Source organism: Capsaspora owczarzaki (assembly GCF_000151315.2).
Source record: "Capsaspora owczarzaki ATCC 30864 unplaced genomic scaffold supercont2.2, whole genome shotgun sequence".
Lineage (NCBI taxonomy): Eukaryota > Filasterea > Ministeriida > Capsasporidae > Capsaspora > Capsaspora owczarzaki.
In genome coordinates, this window is record NW_011887293.1 from 1,054,429 (window position 1) to 1,073,131 (window position 18,703).

The 18,703-nt window shown below is 51.8% G+C and overlaps 4 protein-coding genes across 4 annotated transcripts; 1 reads left to right on the top strand and 3 right to left on the bottom strand.

Annotated features, from left to right (window-relative positions):
* Nucleotides 1–2,303: 2,303 nt before the first annotated feature.
* Nucleotides 2,304–3,320, bottom strand: CAOG_08517 (hypothetical protein; the record flags this gene model as incomplete). Its single annotated transcript, XM_011271796.1, has 3 exons — nucleotides 2,304–2,580; nucleotides 2,638–2,915; nucleotides 3,048–3,320. 3 exons carry the CDS (start codon nucleotides 3,318–3,320, stop codon nucleotides 2,304–2,306), a joined length of 828 nt encoding a protein of 275 aa, XP_011270098.1.
* Nucleotides 3,321–5,050: 1,730 nt separating this feature from the next.
* Nucleotides 5,051–9,223, bottom strand: CAOG_01514 (small GTP binding protein RAB10). The gene is made up of 6 exons (XM_004364325.2): nucleotides 9,161–9,223; nucleotides 8,861–8,941; nucleotides 8,731–8,778; nucleotides 8,596–8,643; nucleotides 8,142–8,515; nucleotides 5,051–8,081 (listed from the first exon to the last, which is right to left on the bottom strand). The coding sequence occupies exons 1-6, from the start codon at nucleotides 9,209–9,211 to the stop codon at nucleotides 5,108–5,110; spliced, it is 3,576 nt and encodes a 1,191-aa protein (XP_004364382.1). The 5' UTR covers nucleotides 9,212–9,223; the 3' UTR covers nucleotides 5,051–5,107.
* Nucleotides 9,224–9,338: 115 nt separating this feature from the next.
* On the top strand, nucleotides 9,339–11,303 carry CAOG_01515 (hypothetical protein; the record flags this gene model as incomplete). The annotated part of the gene is made up of 2 exons (XM_004364326.1): nucleotides 9,339–10,230; nucleotides 10,600–11,303. 2 exons carry the CDS (start codon nucleotides 9,339–9,341, stop codon nucleotides 11,301–11,303), a joined length of 1,596 nt encoding a protein of 531 aa, XP_004364383.1.
* Nucleotides 11,304–11,306: 3 nt separating this feature from the next.
* On the bottom strand, nucleotides 11,307–18,561 carry CAOG_01516 (UDP-glucose:glycoprotein glucosyltransferase; the record flags this gene model as incomplete). Its single annotated transcript, XM_004364327.2, has 19 exons — nucleotides 11,307–11,644; nucleotides 11,736–11,967; nucleotides 12,103–12,446; nucleotides 12,562–13,005; nucleotides 13,114–13,475; nucleotides 13,586–13,776; nucleotides 13,861–13,991; nucleotides 14,071–14,182; nucleotides 14,253–14,342; nucleotides 14,449–14,579; nucleotides 14,661–15,035; nucleotides 15,139–15,251; nucleotides 15,393–15,861; nucleotides 16,018–16,353; nucleotides 16,459–16,672; nucleotides 16,836–17,253; nucleotides 17,349–17,665; nucleotides 17,806–18,216; nucleotides 18,398–18,561. The coding sequence occupies 19 exons, from the start codon at nucleotides 18,559–18,561 to the stop codon at nucleotides 11,465–11,467; spliced, it is 5,034 nt and encodes a 1,677-aa protein (XP_004364384.1). The 3' UTR covers nucleotides 11,307–11,464.
* Nucleotides 18,562–18,703: the final 142 nt, after the last annotated feature.

The window sequence follows — 18,703 nt, forward strand, 5'->3', positions numbered from 1 at the left end:
ACATAACCCGTATCACTACTAAAGTATGCTAGAATAGAATGCGGAAGTATCGTGTACTAAGAATATAGTGAAGAATGAGGGGAAGCCTAACTAGGCTGAGCCTAGTTCGTAACAGTATGCGCAAAAAACATCAGTCAGTATATGGGGCCGTTTTTTTAAAAAGGTAGAGTGAACCCCCCAAAATATGTCGTTCATATCCACCACCGTGTCCTACGTCGCTTTCCGCCGCTGGTGCTCTGATTGTGTGGTTTACACCATGCCATCAGTGTGCTCGAGGGTCGGGGGCGCAGCGGAAGTGCGTTGGGCGGCGGGGCGGAGCGAGAAAAGGAGCGGTTTGTGTCGCGGTGTGATTTCTCAGCCAAGCTTTTCCCAGCCCTCAATCTGTGCCACTGCTACATTCTGTTGCGGGTTCATCTTGTCCAACAATAATCGGGCCGCAGTAGAGGGCGATTAGCCCCAGCACACTTGGTTACAAAAAAAAAAAAAAAAAAAAAAAAAAAAAAAAAAAAAAAAAAAAAAAAAAACAACTCTTGCATGTCCAAACCGAGTGCTGAACTGTTTTATGCACTCTCTCAGCTTCCGGCTCCTCCTGCCCCTACCAGCCATTGTCCCGATCTCCGATCTAAAGAATTATTTGATGTGGTGTGGCAGCCCGCTGACACTGATTTGCTGCGACGAGGTTGCGTTGACCGTCACACCTTCTCGCGGCCGTACAGTCGCCGGCGGGACAGCGGCGTGTGGTCTGATGCACCGAGTGGCATAGACACATGGTCTACTCTCTCGGGCGGGGGTTGCAGGGCAGGGGAAAACAATTGCAGAGCTCAGCGACGCGATGGGAGTGAAAGACATGGCGATTCTACCTTTTTAAAAAAACAGCCCCATATACGTAGGAACGCCTAACCGCACTTTTTTTTCGGTGGTCGCTGTTTTCATTTTGATATCAAAACTTCTGACCGCACTTCGTTTTGACATCAAAACTTCTGACCGCACTTCGTTTTGATATCAAAACTCCTAACCACACTTTTTGAAATAAGGGGAGTTGGAGTGTAACAAAGACAAGGAGAGGGCCGCAGAGAAAAGACGAGAGATGGGTGGGGGTGGGGAGAGCAGTGTCCAAATATAATCAGGATTTGAAACTCTTGTAAGAGGACTTGAAAATTTCTAATATATTAGGAAGGTGTGGCATATGCCTGTTTCAAACAGAAGTATGTGGAGTTAGTGTCTCAACGTATGAACGGAAATCTAAAAATGCCACCAAAGCGTTCAAAGAAATCCGAACACGATCTTGCTTACATCCGAGGTGTGTACAACACGATTATGTCTGGATTTATCCATCATAGTTCGTCCGAAGGTCGAGCAACCATCATTCTTGGCTTTCTCAGCGCTGACTTTATCAGCAGCATTCTTATCGCCTTGTCGACGGCGATCCGACACATAATCCGCAAATTCACCAAAAATCGCATTCGGAGTTACAGGTGTCGCAGAGAGTACACTGGCGTAATGACCAATCCATGCTCCAGATACCATTTCAACAAGGGAGAAAACAGACAAATCTTGGTGGCTTGCAGAACTCCAACCAACTTTCGCGATGTTGGGATTTTGTCTGCCTTTGTATGAATCGCTTTGTACACATCGCGCATGTAGTCGTTGATATCACTATCTTGAATATCGACATTCATGAAAATCGGAGGCAGTTCGCTGAATTTATTGTACAGCTCTTCGGGAACATGAATATCGACCTCCACAAATCCAAACCATCCACCCAAAATATTTTGTCGACAGATTTTGACATCATACAGTCCCTCTTTTCTCTCCAATACACCACATGGCATTGGTTGCGCCAACGCCCACAGATACAGTGCATTCGTATCAAATCCCTGCACACCACCAACCATCTTACCAGGTTCACCAAGACGATACTCACCATCCTCATATACGGGACGTCGGATCTGCGTCTTTCCCGCTTCGTGATAATGATGAAACACCAAAGAGGGTCCTCCAACCATGCTCTTGCGCAACATGTACTATCCCGATCATTAAATTTCGACCCCCCCTCTTTTTTTCACTTTTTCGCCCTCCCTGGGACCTGTGTTGCTTTCCGTCTCGCCCGCGGAATGTTCATTCATGGTACAGTGTACCAGACACATTTTAGAAGTGAAGCAGCGGGCTGGGAGTTAAGATTCGAAGCGAGAACAGACAAAAATGAAAACTCAAAAAAACAGAAAAAGAGCGGCTTTTTTGCCCAATTTTCACAAAGCATTACATGGCACACAAACAACGTGTCGCAGCGCCTTCGCTCCACTTCAGTACTTGGTATAACCACCATTGGCATCTATCACAGCTTGAATGCGGCGCGGCATCGATGAAATGAGATCGCGGCAGACCTCTGGCGTGAGCACTTCTTCGTAGACCGCTTGGAAGCGTTCCCACAACGCGGCCTTGCTCTTGATCTCCCTCTCCTGGTAGATCTTGTTCTTGACCATGTTCCACGCATTTTCGATGGGGTTGAGGTCGGGAGAGTTCGCAGGCCAGTCCAGGACGGTGATCTGATTGGTTTCGAACCACTTCGCCACATCTTTTCTTTTGTGACAAGGGGCATTGTCATGCATGAAAATCATCTCGTTTTTGTTGTTCCACACGCGAATGCTTGCTAGCAACTCGCTCTCCAAAACTGAGAGGTAGGTGTCGCCGTTCATGACGTCGCCGACCTCGCAGAAAAGCGAAATTCCGAAACGAGAGATGGCGCCCCAAACATTGATATGGCCACCGCCGAACTTGACCGTGCCCTGCACGCATCGATCGGTCAACGTTTCGCCAACCAGACGCCATACACGACCACCGTTGTTGTTCCTGTAGAGATAGAGAGCAGTCTCGTCGGAGAAGACGACCCTCAGCCAGTCATCGACGGTCCAATGCTGATGAGCGAGTGCAAAGGCCAAGCGTCGCTCTTTGTGTGTCTCTTTCAAGAGGGCTTTTTTGACCTTCGCTCCGTTGACAAGTCCTGCACCATGCAGCACCCTTCTTATCGTGCATGGAGAGACACGAACTTTGGACAATGTGCGCATAGTGGCGGCCACTTCGGATGCGGTGTCGGACTCATCGAGGAGGATCTGTGCTACAATGTTGTTGCGGTGAAATGACTTGAGCTTGCTGGGGCGACCGGGGCGGGGGCTGTCGCTCGTCGTCGCCCTTCCCGAGAAACGTTGGGTGATGCTGATCACTGTAGAACGTGGGAGGTGAAGCTGGGTGGCGATCTTGTTGTAGGAGAGGCCAGCATTTCGCAACGCGAGCACTTGACCGCGGACGACCTCCCTGGGCATCTTGTCCAGCACGGGCAGCGGTCTTTTTGGTGAAGTTGGACGCAGCCATACCGGGGGCTGTCTGGGAGCCACGCGGGACGTGGACTGACTGCGTGTGCGAGTCATGCGCACAAAAAGACTGAACCCAAACCAAAATTTGGGCGGGAAAAGTGAATTTTTTGAGTTTCCTTATATTTTTTATTTTGCTCGCTGCTGCTCTGATATGACTCACAACCCCCGCTCCCGGTGTTCATCAGACGTTCGGTACACCGTACCATGAATGAACATTCCGCGGGCGAGACGGAAAGCAACACAGGTCCCAGGGAGGGCGAAAAAGTGAAAAAAAGAGGGGGGGTCGAAATTTAATGATCGGGATAGTATTGTGTCCAACGCGTTTTTCGATTTCGTTAACGCCGAGTTCGGAACTCGACCTGTCACTGAGTATTCCAATGAACAAAAATTTGAACTGCTAACTCAACATATTAAAGTAGCCTTTCGAAACTATTTTATTCGCACGGAGACAAACTACCGATTAAGTAGCGGGTTTTCAGTACTCTTTGAAGATGAGGTGCATCAAAGGGATCGAAAGGTTGTATTAAAGTACATTGAATAGTGTAGTAAACAACACATATTTCTGTTTGAAACAGACATATGCCGCACCTTCCAAATATATTAGAAATTTTCAAGTCCTCTTACAAGAGTTTCAAATCCTGATTATATTTGGACACTGCTCTCCCCACCCCCACCCATCTCTCGTCTTTTCTCTGCGGCCCTCTCCTTGTCTTTGTTGCACTCCAACTCCCCTTATTTCAAAAAGTGTGGTTAGGAGTTTTGATATCAAAACGAAGTGCGGTCAGAAGTTTTGATATCAAAACGAAAACGGCGATCACCGAAAAAAAAGTGCGGTTAGGCGTTCCTACGTATATACTGACTAACATCAATTCAAACACCTCACTTTGTGTGCGGAGATGGACGCGTTGCGCTGCCGAATCGCCGCAAATCGCTGTGTAGGTGTGTTGTAATATTGATTGATGAATTTTTAGTATTGAACGGACGGGATGAACGGGTCATGGAACCGCCGTATGCGGTGAAAATCGCCGACGCATTCTTTGAACGCTGCTTTTCGCTTGGTTTTGGCCTGCTTGGATGCGCGTTTGGATGATAGATTGTCGACTGATGGTTGGCTGCGCTATGTTCTAACGTTGCTGTGTGAATTGAGGTGCCCATAGTCATGATTTTCAATTTGATATTTGGAATCTGCATGATCAGATTCATGTCGACTTCGGACAAACACAGTTGCGTCGACCTTTGCCCTGCGGCAGGGCGATCGAGGTTTCCAATACACTAGTTTCATGACTTATAAACACGCATCCTCAAAGCACATACACACTGTATCAATGACCTGAGCCTAATCCGTGTTGCTGGGCGAAGGTATGGTCGTTGTCAATAGAACTGACGGAAATTTTCAACCAAATTGTCTGGGCATTGTGCTGATTGTAGATCTGGGAGACTATGAGAAGCCAGACACGGGGCAACAGCGGCGATGGATGTGCAGAGCACTGGGAGGAAGCTGTTTGATCTCAAAACCGACAAGATTGGGAAAATGACATCAACCAGCAGGGCACGGGTTCAAAGATGGAAAGCGGTGCTTGCAGCTTGGGCGTCTACTCGCGTGGAATGATGCACGACACGCCAATCAAAACAAACACTTAGACGACCAGAAAACAACGATCATTGAACGATACATTGAACTACACACTACGAAAAAATACTGTCAATAACACGCCAACAAAGACATTCAGTTACACCTAAGCCGAGAGGGTAGGACCGCTTGAAGCAGCAGAGTCGCTGCTGGGGCTGGCAACAGCAGGGCCTTGCACAGCGGCTGCATGGGCTGGACAGAGCCAACGAACCTCACCGGTGGCCATGACGACCACACGCTCCAAGCCAGCAAAGGACTGGTGCTCGTCCTTCTTGGTCAGGAAAGAAACCCACTCTCGCGCGGCTTCCTGGGATGAATGCGTTGTCTCTGAGGCCGCAGCAGCCGGTCCAACCTTGCCCGCTTCCTCGAGCAGCTTGGCCAAATACGGCAGGGCCTCGAGCGGATTTTCCAGCGCTACATCCACCGCGTCAATCGCTTCAGATGCATCAGGCCCACCGGTGACAATGCTGGCCAACTTGAGCAGAGGCCGCACCGCTGCCAGCAGCGCTCGAACGCGCGGGCCGTACTTTTCCAGCCATTTGGACAGCTTGTCGATCGGATAGCCTTCGTGACCCTCGATGCGGTGCCAGTCTGGCTTGTTGTCGTCACTCATGTGCTCGCAGAGCAAGTGAGCCTCAAACTTTTTGTGCCAAATCTTGCTGATGGACTTGCTCCAGTGTTTCTTTTTGGCCGGAACCACAACAAAGAGCAGGGGACATGGTTTTTCGGCAAACTCCAGCTGCATCCGGACTTGTCGCGTCCAGTTCCGGCCAATGTCGGCGCGCATTTCCTGAAGCACCGAGTCGATCTTGTCCATGCGAGATGGCAGCAGCCCAGTGACAAGTTGTTCAATCCGCTCAAAAGCGTTACTGGAGTCGCCTTGAGTCTGTTGAATGACAGTCCGCACGAGCCGATCAAGCTCGAGTGGGTCTATTTTGACGGCATCTTGAACGGACTGAATGGTGGCATCCAGAATCTGGCGATGAGCAGTTTGTACGACTTGCACTGACCGTGCGGCAGCCTCTTGAAGTTGCGCCTCGCCGTTAATGGTGATCTGCGCGGCCACTCCCTTGAGCGTTTGCTCTCCAACTTGGAATGCCTGAGTAACGTCTTTCTGCGCTTCGACGACAGCGCGCTGGCCAGCAATAGCACTCTCCTCGACGAGTTTCTGTCCTGTTGCGGCCACCTTCGCTGCCACTTCTTGCAGCGCTTGCTGCCCAGCAAGCACGACGGCAGTCTTGATGTCGCTGGCAACACCCTCGAGCTTGGCTGCAACAGCATCCGTGAGGGTTTTTGTCAACTCTCCCTGCATGGTGTTTGTCACGGCTTCCAACTGGCCGGTCGACACCTCCTGCAGTTCGTTGAGCATTGCAAGCGCGGCAGTGTCAAGTTTGGTTGGCGGATTGATGCCAGCCAACCGATATTGCAGCAATGGCCGCAACACTGGAATCCACTGCTCGCGAACTAGCGTCAATTGCGTGGGCTCGCAATTCAGGTCTTGCTTGTTGAGCAGGGCGTCTCGAACGCACGGAAGGAGCTCAAACAAGCACGCCTCTTCTCCGTGCTCTGGACACTTTGAGCACCGGAAGTACGTCCGCCAAGCAATGCCAGGATACCACCGCGACGTCAGCTCGTCAATCACGCCAACGAGTACCTGAAGGAGGTTCCCAGGGTATGTCCCGCGAGCGATCAGAACAAGCTCCTTGACATCTTCGCGATCGTGTGCAACAAGTCTGACGAGCGCTCGATGGCGATTCCGGCTCACAAGAACACAATGCTGACGCGCTGTCAAGTCATACTTGAGGGAATGCAAGCGAGCGATCACGCGAGAGAAGAATCCATGTGGTAGAAAGTCGCTGCGCATGACCACGGCGGCTTCCAACGGCTCGGTGTTTGCATCGCGATTGGCCCATCCGGCAAGCTCTGCAGCGACTGGCAAGAGAGAGGGGACGAGGAACCGAATGGTATTCGTTGACGTGTCACCAAGGTCGGACGTGTCATCGGAGCCTTGAATCGGGTACAACAGCTCGTAACGCTCCAGAAGTGCCAACAAGCGATCGCACACATCCGCCTCGAGGCCCTTCCAGATGTGCGAAATCAAGTCAACGCGGGCCACGATGCCTTTTTTGACCCACTTGTGTTTCGTGGTAATCACGCCAGTCAACACTGTCTTTGTAAACCATTGAGGATTGAGAATGACAATGTCGTGCTGTGCCGATGAGAGGTGAAGGGAAGATGCATCAGCAGCTTGGCCAGTCGGGTGGTAGACAATCCAGCCTTGGTACCGCAAGAGCTGCAGAAAACCGATAACCTGCGAGCTCTTGAGATTGAGCACGGACTTGCTGAGGTCGAAAATCTGATTGAGGCGAAGCAGCGGTGGCTCGTTTTTGCTCTGCAGCTCGTTGGCCCGATTCTGCAGCAAAAACCGAAACTGCAAAAAGCGTTCATCAACGTCTTTCTTGTAAAATGGCAGTTTGCGCCCCACAGCGAAAATGTGCGACTTGAGCTCTGGCATACTCGGTGCCACCGCTGCAGAGCGAGCGTTGATGTACACTGTCGCGCAAACCTTGAGCGGCTCCGGAGACTGCTTCAAAAACCCAAGCAGGTTCGCAAGTTGGTCTCGTCGCTCTTGCTGCAGCTCGGGTGTGTACATCGGATCGTCAGTGTGGGTGCCAACCAGAATGACATCAGCACCCGAGACACGCGCATGCAGGCTACGCAGCCAGAACGAAAGTCGCGAGTTGCGGGTAATGGGTTCTCGCACATCAAATAAAACCAGGTAGATTGTCCGTTCGCCAAGGAAGAACTGGTGTGACACGAGGTACAGCTCTTGGCCAGCAAAGTCCCAAATGTTCAGAGCCATGACTTCTTTCTGAGCGCGAATGAGCACGGTCGAAATGTCAATCCCGTCAGTGGAGGTGGTCTTGACAGTGTTGCTGCCAGAAAAGAACCTCAAAACAGGGTTTTGCTCGTGTCGACCGATGCCATGAACAAGGGAGGTCTTGCCGACAGCAGGATTGCCGAGTAAGACAACTCGCACTTCATCGCATTGAATCATTGTAGGCTTGGAGAGATCAGAACTATAGCAAAATAGTCAGCAACATTTCCAAACCTTCACACCCCATTGAAAAGATGCTTACTCGATCAATTCTTCGACCCCATTGAGCCGATCAAGGTCTATACGCCGCTTGATATCTGTTGCGATGGTCAGGAAAACATTCTCAACGTTGAAATTTGTCTTCGAGGATGTCTCCAGGAATGACATGTTGTGCTCGTCGGCAAACGCTTTCGCGGTGGCAAAATCAATAGCGCGCAAATGTTCAAGATCACATTTGGTGCCAATGATCATTTTGCTGACATTTGGAGGGGCGTATTTGCTCGTCATGTCCATCCACAGCTTGATTTCTTCAAAAGATGTCTCCACGGCGATATCGTAAGCAATCACGACGCCATGAGCTCCTCGTAAGTAAGCGTTGGCGATTGAATGGTAGCGCGCTTGCCCAGCCGTGTCCCACTGAAACAGAATTTGAAAGTCAGAAGTTGCGTTGCTCTTCAAACCAAGTCAGCTGCAGCCACCAAGCCCATTCTACTCACCGAGGAGAGTCTGATTCTCTTGCCGTCGATCGTGAGATATTTAGTGAACTACAACATGAATTTTCCACCAGACCATTCTGAGTGCTGCAAAATTCAACTAGAAAATTTCAACAGTGTCCACAATGCCAAACTTACATAATTAACACCAATAGTGCTGGGAATGGTGCTATCGTATCGACCATTCTACAGTATTAGATAAAAAAGAAAAAAAAAAAAAAGTAAAGTTGGAGCAATCACAGTGGGCAGTTGGCAAGCGAGTTCTTACATGGGAACGCGCCAACAAGACAGATTTCCCGTTCCCAGAAAGTCCGACAAATAAAACCTTGAACAAATAGTCATAGTTCGCCTGCCAAACCACAGCCAAGTGGGGTGATCAGCACAGAGATTGAAGCTCGAGTTTGAATTGGATCGATTTGAAGTAGCCCTTCCACTCATTCAGTCGGCCTTGCCCCGCAGGCAGCCATTCGAGTCTGCCGTGCTGATTACTAACAAACAGCCGCACTCGTCATGTGTTCAATCGGGGTTTGGGGTTTTGGTGGGGGGGGGAAGTGGGGCAGGGCTTCACCTCCTGGGCAGGCGATGCTGGCTGGTCAGTGCTTGTTGTTTTCGAAGCCATTGCTCTTAGATTTGAAAGCAAAAGAGTAGACTGAGTCGCTAACAACAAACAAAAGATAACACCAATCAAACCTCATCACAAACAAATATCGATTCCTGTCCATCTCAGAATTCAGTCCTCTCCAAGCATGCCAAGCACAGAGGTTTCCAACGCAGTCGCTGCACTCAACCCGCTCGTCGGTCGGTTCTCCACTGCTGTTCAGGATGCATTGCAAGCCACTCGAACCGCAGCACACGCGTCAAGGACAGCGCCTGCAGAGTGGGAATCTGAGCTCGCGCGTCTCGCTGCTGAAACCACTGCAGCCATGCGACCGATACGAGCGATCGCGGCGTCCTCAGGCGCACCCACTGCCTCCACCGCCGCCGGCGGGTCCAAGGCATCGTCTGGGCCGCAGCACGACCTGATCCTCGCCGGGGCGCTTGCGGCTGTCGGCCGGGCGCTGGACTCGGCGTTGGACCTCGTGGAAACGTGCACCCAAGCCGCTTCAAGACAACAACAACGCGGAGGCCAGAGGCGGACGACCGCCGACCGACACGTAGCACAAGAAGAGGCCGATGCGGATGGAATCCCCGAGAGGGAACTTGGCCAAGACAGCCGGCCTGATGCCATTTCAGGTGTCAGTTTACTGCCGTTGCAGAAATCGTTCATCGATCAGCTCCTGCTGACGGTTCGCGTCGCCATGCAGACCATTGCAAACATGTCTGTTGGCAGCTCGGAAACGTCTGCTGTGTGCTGGGACGCCACGTTCCCAATCCGGCTTGCCCGAGTTGCCGCTCTCGTTCAATCCATCACTCCGCAAAGCGAGTCGATTCTCGCGACCGAAGCGCTCGAGCCAACAGCACGCGATGCACACTGTATCGCTCTTGCAAACGTACTGTTCATGTTTATGAACACTTGCATGAATCTGCGACGACCCGTTCGTCGATGGTCTGACTTTTGTGACGTCCACCAACGTGCATCGTCCTTTTCCGGCAATGTGCTTGCGGCCGACAGTCTCGACGACGCCAACCCTCACGAGCGTCAGTTTCGAGCATCCTGTACGATGGTCGTGCTTCGTTGTTGGGTTGCTATGCTTGCTCTCGACGCATTGCAGGGCGAGTCTGTTCCTCGAGAGAGCGCGTCGCCAGCTCCAATGTGCGAATGGGCATACTTTTTGTTCGACAGCCTGATTCGGTCACCTGGCGCACTAGCTGGAGTTGGAAAAACCCTCGGTCAGCAGCAACAACAACAGCAACAGCAAAACGACCGCACTCAACCAGTCGAGCTTCTTGGTGTGGGTTTGGCGTCCAGCTCCGAGTCAGACGACACGCTTCGAGCGGCGCTCCTTTCCCTGCTGCACGCAAAGCTGTCAACATGCGAGGTCACTACGCTACATGTGCTCACCACAGACACTGAGGCTGCTCCAGAGATCAGCAACACGACCAGTTCGACACGCTCGCTTGTCATCCATATTTCGACCCTTCACTACCTTGTCGGGCTGCTCGAAGCTGGCACCTCCGAGATTGTGAGTCCGGACACTGCCTCAAGTGCAAGCACGGGAACTACCGCCGAACGGTCAATCCATCATCCCCAGAACTATGCTATGCTGCGAGACGCGATCGAGTCACTTGCAATCGCTGCTCAATCCATGTCTTCCGAGCAAAAAGTGCTGCTGGAGAGCAACACGGGTGTCGTGGCGAGTGCTGTTCGATTTGGACAAGCGCTCTCACCACGGGTGCTATCTGCTCAAACCCCCGTCCATCCCGAACTTGAACCGACACGGCAGGAGTTGCATCCCCAGTTTGGCCTTCGTTCATCGATTGCACGCTTGCTGGCAAATCTTTGCTACCAGTGTCCCCTCATCCAAGATGCACTTCGAGAGTGTGGAGGCCTCACGATGTGCCTCAACATGTGCAACATTGACGACGCCAACCCGCAGCTGCGCGAGTGGGGACTGCTCACTGTGCGGAACGCATGCGAAGGCAACCTTGCCAATCAAGAGCTAGTTGGCTCGCTCACCGCGCAAGGGGTGGCTGGTAGCGCCGAATTGCGCGAAGCCGGTCTCGCTCCCGAGTTGGATGATCGTGGTTATGTTCGCCTGCGACGAGTGTAACAGTAGAGCGTGAACTTTTGCTTTTTTAAAAATAATAAGACCAATAGAAGCCAAGTACAGACAAGCATGGCATCAATGCTAGGGACGAACAGAGGAAAGGTTCCCAACAAAAGTGTTGGTGTTCAGGTTTAAAATGAAGTGCATGAAGGATGAAAACAGGTTTACAACTCGGTATGGCTTTCGGTTGGTTCCGAATCGGCCACCACAGGTTGAGCAGCGGCGGTCTGGTTGGCTTCAAATTGCTCAAGCACGGCTTTGATGGTCACGTCGTAGGAGGGCCACTCGGGCAAGATACGCGTGGCAGCGGCCAGCTTTGGTTCTTTTGTGAGCGGATTGTTGCACTGTCATTCAAGTCAACAGCAAGTGAGTCTCGCAACCCCAAAGAAACGGGCACAATCAAAACGTTGTTCACACCAGAAAAAATCCGCTCACCAAATCAATCGTCTTGGCACGCTTCTTGGCCTCATCCGAGCACCAAGTTTCACACCACAGCCACTCGGACGGTAGCGAAAAGATGGGCAATTGGTGCATCATGTTGTTCGGGAGATCCTGGTCGAGGTTTGACAAGCTGTTTGGATCCGGGGCGAGCTGCTGGTAGGAGGCACGAAGTTGATCGCCGGCCGAGATTGCGCGGAAGCGAATCAGATCAATCACATACAGCGCACTACATAGAAAACGCGCGAAAAGGAATGAGAAAAAGGGCAACACAAGAGCAAAACAAAACAAAAAAAAACCCACAAAAGAGGGAAAAAAAAAACCTCGTCAACAACACCAAAACGTGCCCTGAGGACTTTGGTACCTAATATGATACGGACGTCCAGCCAAATGCGTCTTCCAATAGCCGGAATCCCAGAAGCGGAAACCGTCCATCTCGCGACGGTCGGAGCAGAACGGCACATAACCATAGGGCGCTCCCTTCAAATCGATCGCGGCCAACTCTGCAAGATCAGCTCGAACGGTTTGGTCCGAGTCGACGAAAATAATCTTGTGAACGCCCAGAGGGAAGAGCACATCCAAGAACAGAATCTTGTACGCCCAAATTGTTCGAATCTTGTTTGTCTGAGCAAACACCCAAGCAGGCCACTTGTAGGTGACAAGTTCCACTTCAAAGTGGAACTGTTCTGCCAAAAAGTGGATGGACTCCTGTGGGTTGCAGCCAAAGCAAACAGTGAGACACCGAGAGACCAGATACTTCTTCAGAGCAGAAAAACAAAAAAGAAAAGAAAAAAAGAACGCGGGCGAATCCATTCGAACGCACTTTAAACTGAGGCGACAGGTAGTTTTTGATTAGCCAAAACTTGACGGGGTGACGCGTGTTGTTGACCACACTCAAAAGCATGATGCGCAAAAAGCGTTCATACAAATGACCCGAGGCCACAGAGAACACGTGAATAGTTTCGAGGTTGGGGTCCGGCATGCGGGGCTGAATCATCGCAACTTCAGAGTCTGCGGCCTCGGCTTTCTGATCTGCTGCTTTTTGACCACCAAGCAAGTTTGTGAACGAAGCCCAGACACCACCCTCTTGGGGTTTCTCTTCAGCTGTCGTGGCTGGAGCCTCAGCCGCAGCCGCAGCCTCAGCCGCAGCCGCAGCAGCCGCCGAAGCCTCTGCTCGTCGGGCACGCTGCTCCTTTTGTTCTGCAATGCTTGCCTGATACAGCTCGTACAACAGATCTTGTTGCACTGCAGCTGGTCGTCGTTGGGCCTGCCATCCAATCCCAACAGTCAGAATGCGAAAGCACAAAAAAACCCAAACACAAAACCCCCCAGTCGCATGCAGCAACATGTCATCACCGCAACATTCAGCGTTTACCAAAAACACAACGTTCTTGCCACGCAAGTCAGTCATTGCCGCAACCAATTCGCTGTCGACATGGGCGTCGGGGTAATAGACGGTTGAAGCAGTGCGAAGGACAACGTCCTGCTTGCCGCGCGACATGAGCTGCAGGAATTGCTGATTGGGATCCTCTGCCACAAAGCCAATGCTGTACATTTCAGCAGGGCGGCCAGGGCGAACGGCCACACGCCAAACACCCGGAGACAGTTGGAGTTGAAAGTAGCCCATGGTTTCCATCACAACAGTGTCTTTTGCCTTGGCCGCGCCATCCGCAACAAGCGGCTCGGCAATCAACTGCAGACCACGCGGAGCAGCACCAGATTGCTCAAAGCAAGATCCTGCACACAAAACAGATACAACCATGATTGTTTTAGCGCAAAATTAATTCGAAGAAATGCCCTGGTCTCCCTAGTTGACATCTGTTCCCCACACAAGTCCGCCTTCGTACCTTGAATGAGCAAGTGCTCGAGCTCAAAAACGGCAGTGACAGCAGTCTTAACGTCCGAGAGACGAATGTTGTCCAAGTCGTAACTGCAAGAGACCGAGCCAATCAGCCAGGCGTTCGGCGTGTCGACCGCCAGCGTGTACAAGGGAGCGGTTGGCAGTCCAGAAAAGTGCGCAGCAGGGACGTTGGACATTCTGCGGGCAAAGTGTCACCAGAGCAGAGTGTTAAACTTTTGGCAAGTGGAGCAAGCGAGAAGCAGCACCCACCAGAAGGCATACCTGTGTTGAGCGTCAAACACAACGCGAGGATCCAAGACCATGCGGTAGTATCGGTTGACTTTGATGGCGTCAATCTTGTGAACCGGAGTGAGGATGATTCGCATGGTCACTGGCAAGGCATCACGAATTGTCTATGCACGACAAATGCAAGTCAGGCAAGGGAGGAGAGCATGCCACGTAGACCCAAGCACACTCGTGAGAGAATCGTACATGCAACAACGGAACCAGGCGCTGAGCTTCTTGAGAGAGTGGATCTACGAGAGCAACCACGTGGAACTTTGGAAGCACCGGGTCGGCAATGACGGAGCTCGTTTCGATCGCGCTTTACAACCAAAACAGGTGAGCAACCAAAAAGCCACGTGCCTCTCTCACAGTCTGCGCGGCCTACATACCCTGGGGCAGCAGACACGTGACCAATAATGCGCGAGCGTTCACCCTTGAAGCTGCCGAGGACGGCGTGGGCTCGGATGAGCAGAATGGACCTACCAAACAAAAAAAAAAAAGAGGATTTCTTACAACAATGTGATTTCTCATCTCTGCCAACACCCCCCGTAATGTGAAATCACACCACATTCTCTCCGCGCTTACTTGTCCTGCGAAGTAGTGAGGCCGTTGACAACAGATGTGAGTTGCCGAACGGATTCGCGAGTTTGGTTCTCCTCGATTAGCTTGAAATCATGCCAAGAGAGGCGATCTGCGCTCGAGATGGGTCCATAAATCTAAGAAAAAGCAGCACAAGACTCGCAGTTGAGTTGTCTCACCGAAGCAACAGCGCTTCAAACACACGAGCTGTAACATACCCGGCCGTTCGTCACAATCACAGTCGTGCCAGCACTCGTGTCGAACATGCCTTGCACGTGAGCATTGTTGCTCAACAGGCCTGCACGGAAGGTAGCATCATCCAACGACTCAAACACCTTGGCGAAGACATCCGGCTTGCTGTTCTTGACCTTGCTCAGCAGGGAGACTGCCTCGGGCAATGTATGGGCAATTTCCGCGGCTCCACCAAGCTGCTCATGCAAGCGTTGGAAGAGGATCATTGCAAACTCGCCAGCAACGACCGGCGCCTGCGACTGCGACACCGCTTGCATCACGAGCCCCCAGAAAACGGTGACTTGGTCAACATCGCCCCGCGAAGGGTTGAGCAAGACTGCCATGCGGGAGGACTTGCGAGCCTGAATCATGTCAAAGTAGTGGCAAGAAAACACCACACACACAAAAAAAAATCAGCACGCAAAAGTCAACATGGGCATGGTCAATGTCATTCCAATGTCTTACATGGCCAGTCGAAAGGTAGGTGAAGGCCTGTCTGAGCAGCCGAAGATTGTGTTCTGCAACAAAATCGGAAACTACCAGGAGGTGGCTGAACGATGTCGCTCCAGTATGCTCCACTGCAAACACACACGGCAAAAAGCAAAGAGTGTGTCAAGTCAGACACGTCAAAAAAAGAGAAAAAACAAAAAAACAAAAAACAAAAACAACAAACTACCTGCCTCAAACCCCCCCCCCCACCAAAGGACTCTGCACCCTACCTTCGTTGCGATACAGCCAACGGACAGACGCAAGGAAATGCTCCGCTGCGGTTGTCTCGTACGAGGCAAAGCGAATGGACGCCTCGTCAGTGGGAATCACGCGCAGCGACAAACGGGCCATGGCTTGGTTCTTTGACAGGGCGTGTGCGTACATGTCGGTCTGCTCGTGGACGACACGGTGGTGAATGTCCATCAAGATGGGGTAAAGTTGTTGGAAGTAGTCCTGGTGCATCTGCCCAGGCGCATCGACCATGTCAAACGGCCGGTAGACGCCATTGAGGAAGGTGGCAGGGTACTGGTAGATGCCGCGTTGGTTGACCATGTCATTCCAGTCGCCGATGGCTTGATTGTACCCAGAAGTGGGAAGAATGACGGTATCAAACTCTTCAGAGTCAAAGCCCATCTCCTCATACCGAGCGCGAACTGCCTTCAAGGAGACAGCCTGGTCTTGGCGGGCCGTTGGATTGATCTTTGGTGCAAAAACGGAACAAGAACAGGTTGAGTTGAAGCTATTCAACGAAGAGCTCAAGGGGAAACACAAAAACAAAACAAAACCCTAAACAAACACACACACACACACACACAAAAAAGCAAAGGCATACAAAACCCCCTGAGATCGTCGTACCGAATGCAGGAAGCGCATCGCAGCCAAGCGGTCGTGTTCGTCAAGTGCATGCAAGAAGAGGCGAAGAATCACCTCCAAAAGACTACCAACATGCCCTTTGCCAAGAGAAACCTCCTCGCGCATTGCGATTGAAAATGGACTCGAGTTTGGTCCAAGGAGCTCGTTACCAGACACAAAAACGACTCCAAAGCGAACGGGCGTCATACGGGCAACGGCGTCAATCAGCTGGGCGATGCCAATGTAACTGGTGGGAGAGGAGAGATCTGCGACAAAAAGGTAGTGGAACACGTTCTTGCGCACATACTTCATCTGACCAGGGTACGATGGGCGCAACATCTAGAGTGCAAGCAAGCCAAGCAACCCATTCGTGAGATGAGTGAAGGCACAAGAAAGCAAAGCACAAAATCCGGAAAACAAAATGCCCAAAAATGTTCCACTTACATCTCTCAAGAGTGGTGGAAACCTCGCATACACGTCATCTCGTTCCAAATTGTTAATCCAGATGACGGCGGGGGAGTTGACGTCGACCGCTACAACGGGAACGGGTTGCGGACGCACGCCCAGATGCACCAAGCTGACAATTTGCTCGGAGGGAACACCAATCCGCAGGAGCTGGTTGTATGCCCGTGTTTCGGCATCAAACCTGTCCAGAATACTGTAGAATGCAATGGTGCAACGTGAGTGACGGACAATACACACCAACATAGATACACACACACACACTCAAAAAAAAAATCGCTGCCAACCAGGCGAAGGATTAAGGAGCAGACAACCATAAGTTGACAGCAATGTACAACAGAAATCAAAACAAAACGTACGTGAAAACATCCTCATCCAGAGGAATGGACAGGCCGTTCAGAAACAGGGCGGAAGTCCCCTGCCCAAAACCAAGCTGACCAACCTTGGAGCTGCCGGCGATAATAACATCCTGGACGGTAGAATTGAGCTTCATGCGAGAGAGCGGGCGGTACATGGAGGGCATGTTGCGCGCAATGTCGAGGAGCGACGCCAGCGGGTCTTGCGACTGCAAAACCGTCTGACTCGCTTGAAGCCCAAGCTCTGCCAGTTCCCACTGCTTGAGCTCGGTGAGAGTATTAATCTCCTTCCACATGTGTTCCCGCAGCTTGACAAGGTCGGCCTGCGAATCTGGGTAAATTTCGCGAAGTCGCCCAAACAGAAAGCCGCCGAGCTCGTCCGATGTTTCAATTCCGGAGAGATCGCTCTGCTTGTGCAGCGCTGCATCCACACAATCCGCAAACGGTGAGAAAAAAAATACATGGTTGTTTTCTTTTGTCTTCAATATATCGGTTCAAAACAAATCCAGCAGTTACCTTCAGAGATTTTACTGTCATCCACGGCCTTGTACTCGAGACTCTTGATTGCCAGCTCAACGCCATAGCCGCTGAGCTGGGCAGGCTGCGAAGAGGCGCGTGTCACTGATGCTGTCGTAGAAGCAAGGGTGGAAGGGGCGAGATGGCGGAAGACGAGCTGAATCTGGCCATTGTTGGCGAGTTCACGCAGCCGGGTAGAGAAGGCGCCCAGCAGCTGCGACTCAAAAGAGGCATACAAGATGATTGTCATGATCGGGGCAGAGGCACCACGGGCAGCTGGAAAGACGTGATCCGATGGAAAAATGGTATCAGCAACACTATGTGAATTGAAATTGGAAAGTTTCCGTGTGAGTGCAGCCTTTTGCAAGCAACAACACCCTCCTTCTCCCCAGCAAGTGCACACTACTCATTGAATGAACATCCAATGGGTTTTGTGGTTTTGTGTTGGGGCTTGTACCTTGCAGCGAGAGCATTGGGTGCGTTTGTGCTGCCGAGCAGGAGCGCATCGAGATCAGCAATCCGGCATGCAATGCCGACACCTGGGCGCACGACCGCAAGATCGTGGTCGCATGGGTTGCGAGGAGCCGTGTCCGCGCCAGAGTCGGCCCGGTTGATGACGGCAGCAAAGTGTGAGCTGGCAAGCTGGAACTGAGTGTCGACAGCGACCGAGTAGTAGCGCATCGCCAGAGCAAACTCCATGACGGCAATCTCGGTGAGCGTGATGTGCTCACTTGCTGCGTGCACAAGCGCAGCGTACATTGCGCGATCAGTTGGAGCAGCGCCGGTTGAGGATGAAGGGGCAGCGAAGGGCAGTCGCACAGTGGTATCGAGAAACTCCCAGAACTTGCCAGCGCGTGCCATGTACTCACTGCATCAGAGAGAAAGACAGACAAAAACCAGACAGCCAGGTCAGTCGTGGAACGGCGGAAGAAGAGTTGAAAACGCGCGCGCGAGCGAGATCTCCAACTGAAACTGCATTGAAACGCCGACCGACGTGAGTTGGCGTGAGTGGGTGGGTGAGTGAGAACGAGGGGGAGGGGGGAGGCTACCTGGCTTCTGCAATCAGCGGCGTGGCATGCCACTTGGCACGCAGGGTGAGGTGCACGGGCGGACTGGCGGACGACGCGCAGGATGTTGCTGGAGCGAGCAGCAGCAGCAGCGGAAGCAGCACCGCCACGAGCCGTCGCATTGTGTGAATCTTGGAGTGGCGCATTTTTGATTTTAGATATGCGCTTTTTATAATTACACGAGAGAGGGAGAGGGAGAGGGAGAGATGCAAACAGACGGAATGGCAAAACAAAGCACAAATCGAGTCTTCTTCTCAGCTCAACTCTGCCTCTTCTTTAACATCTTGC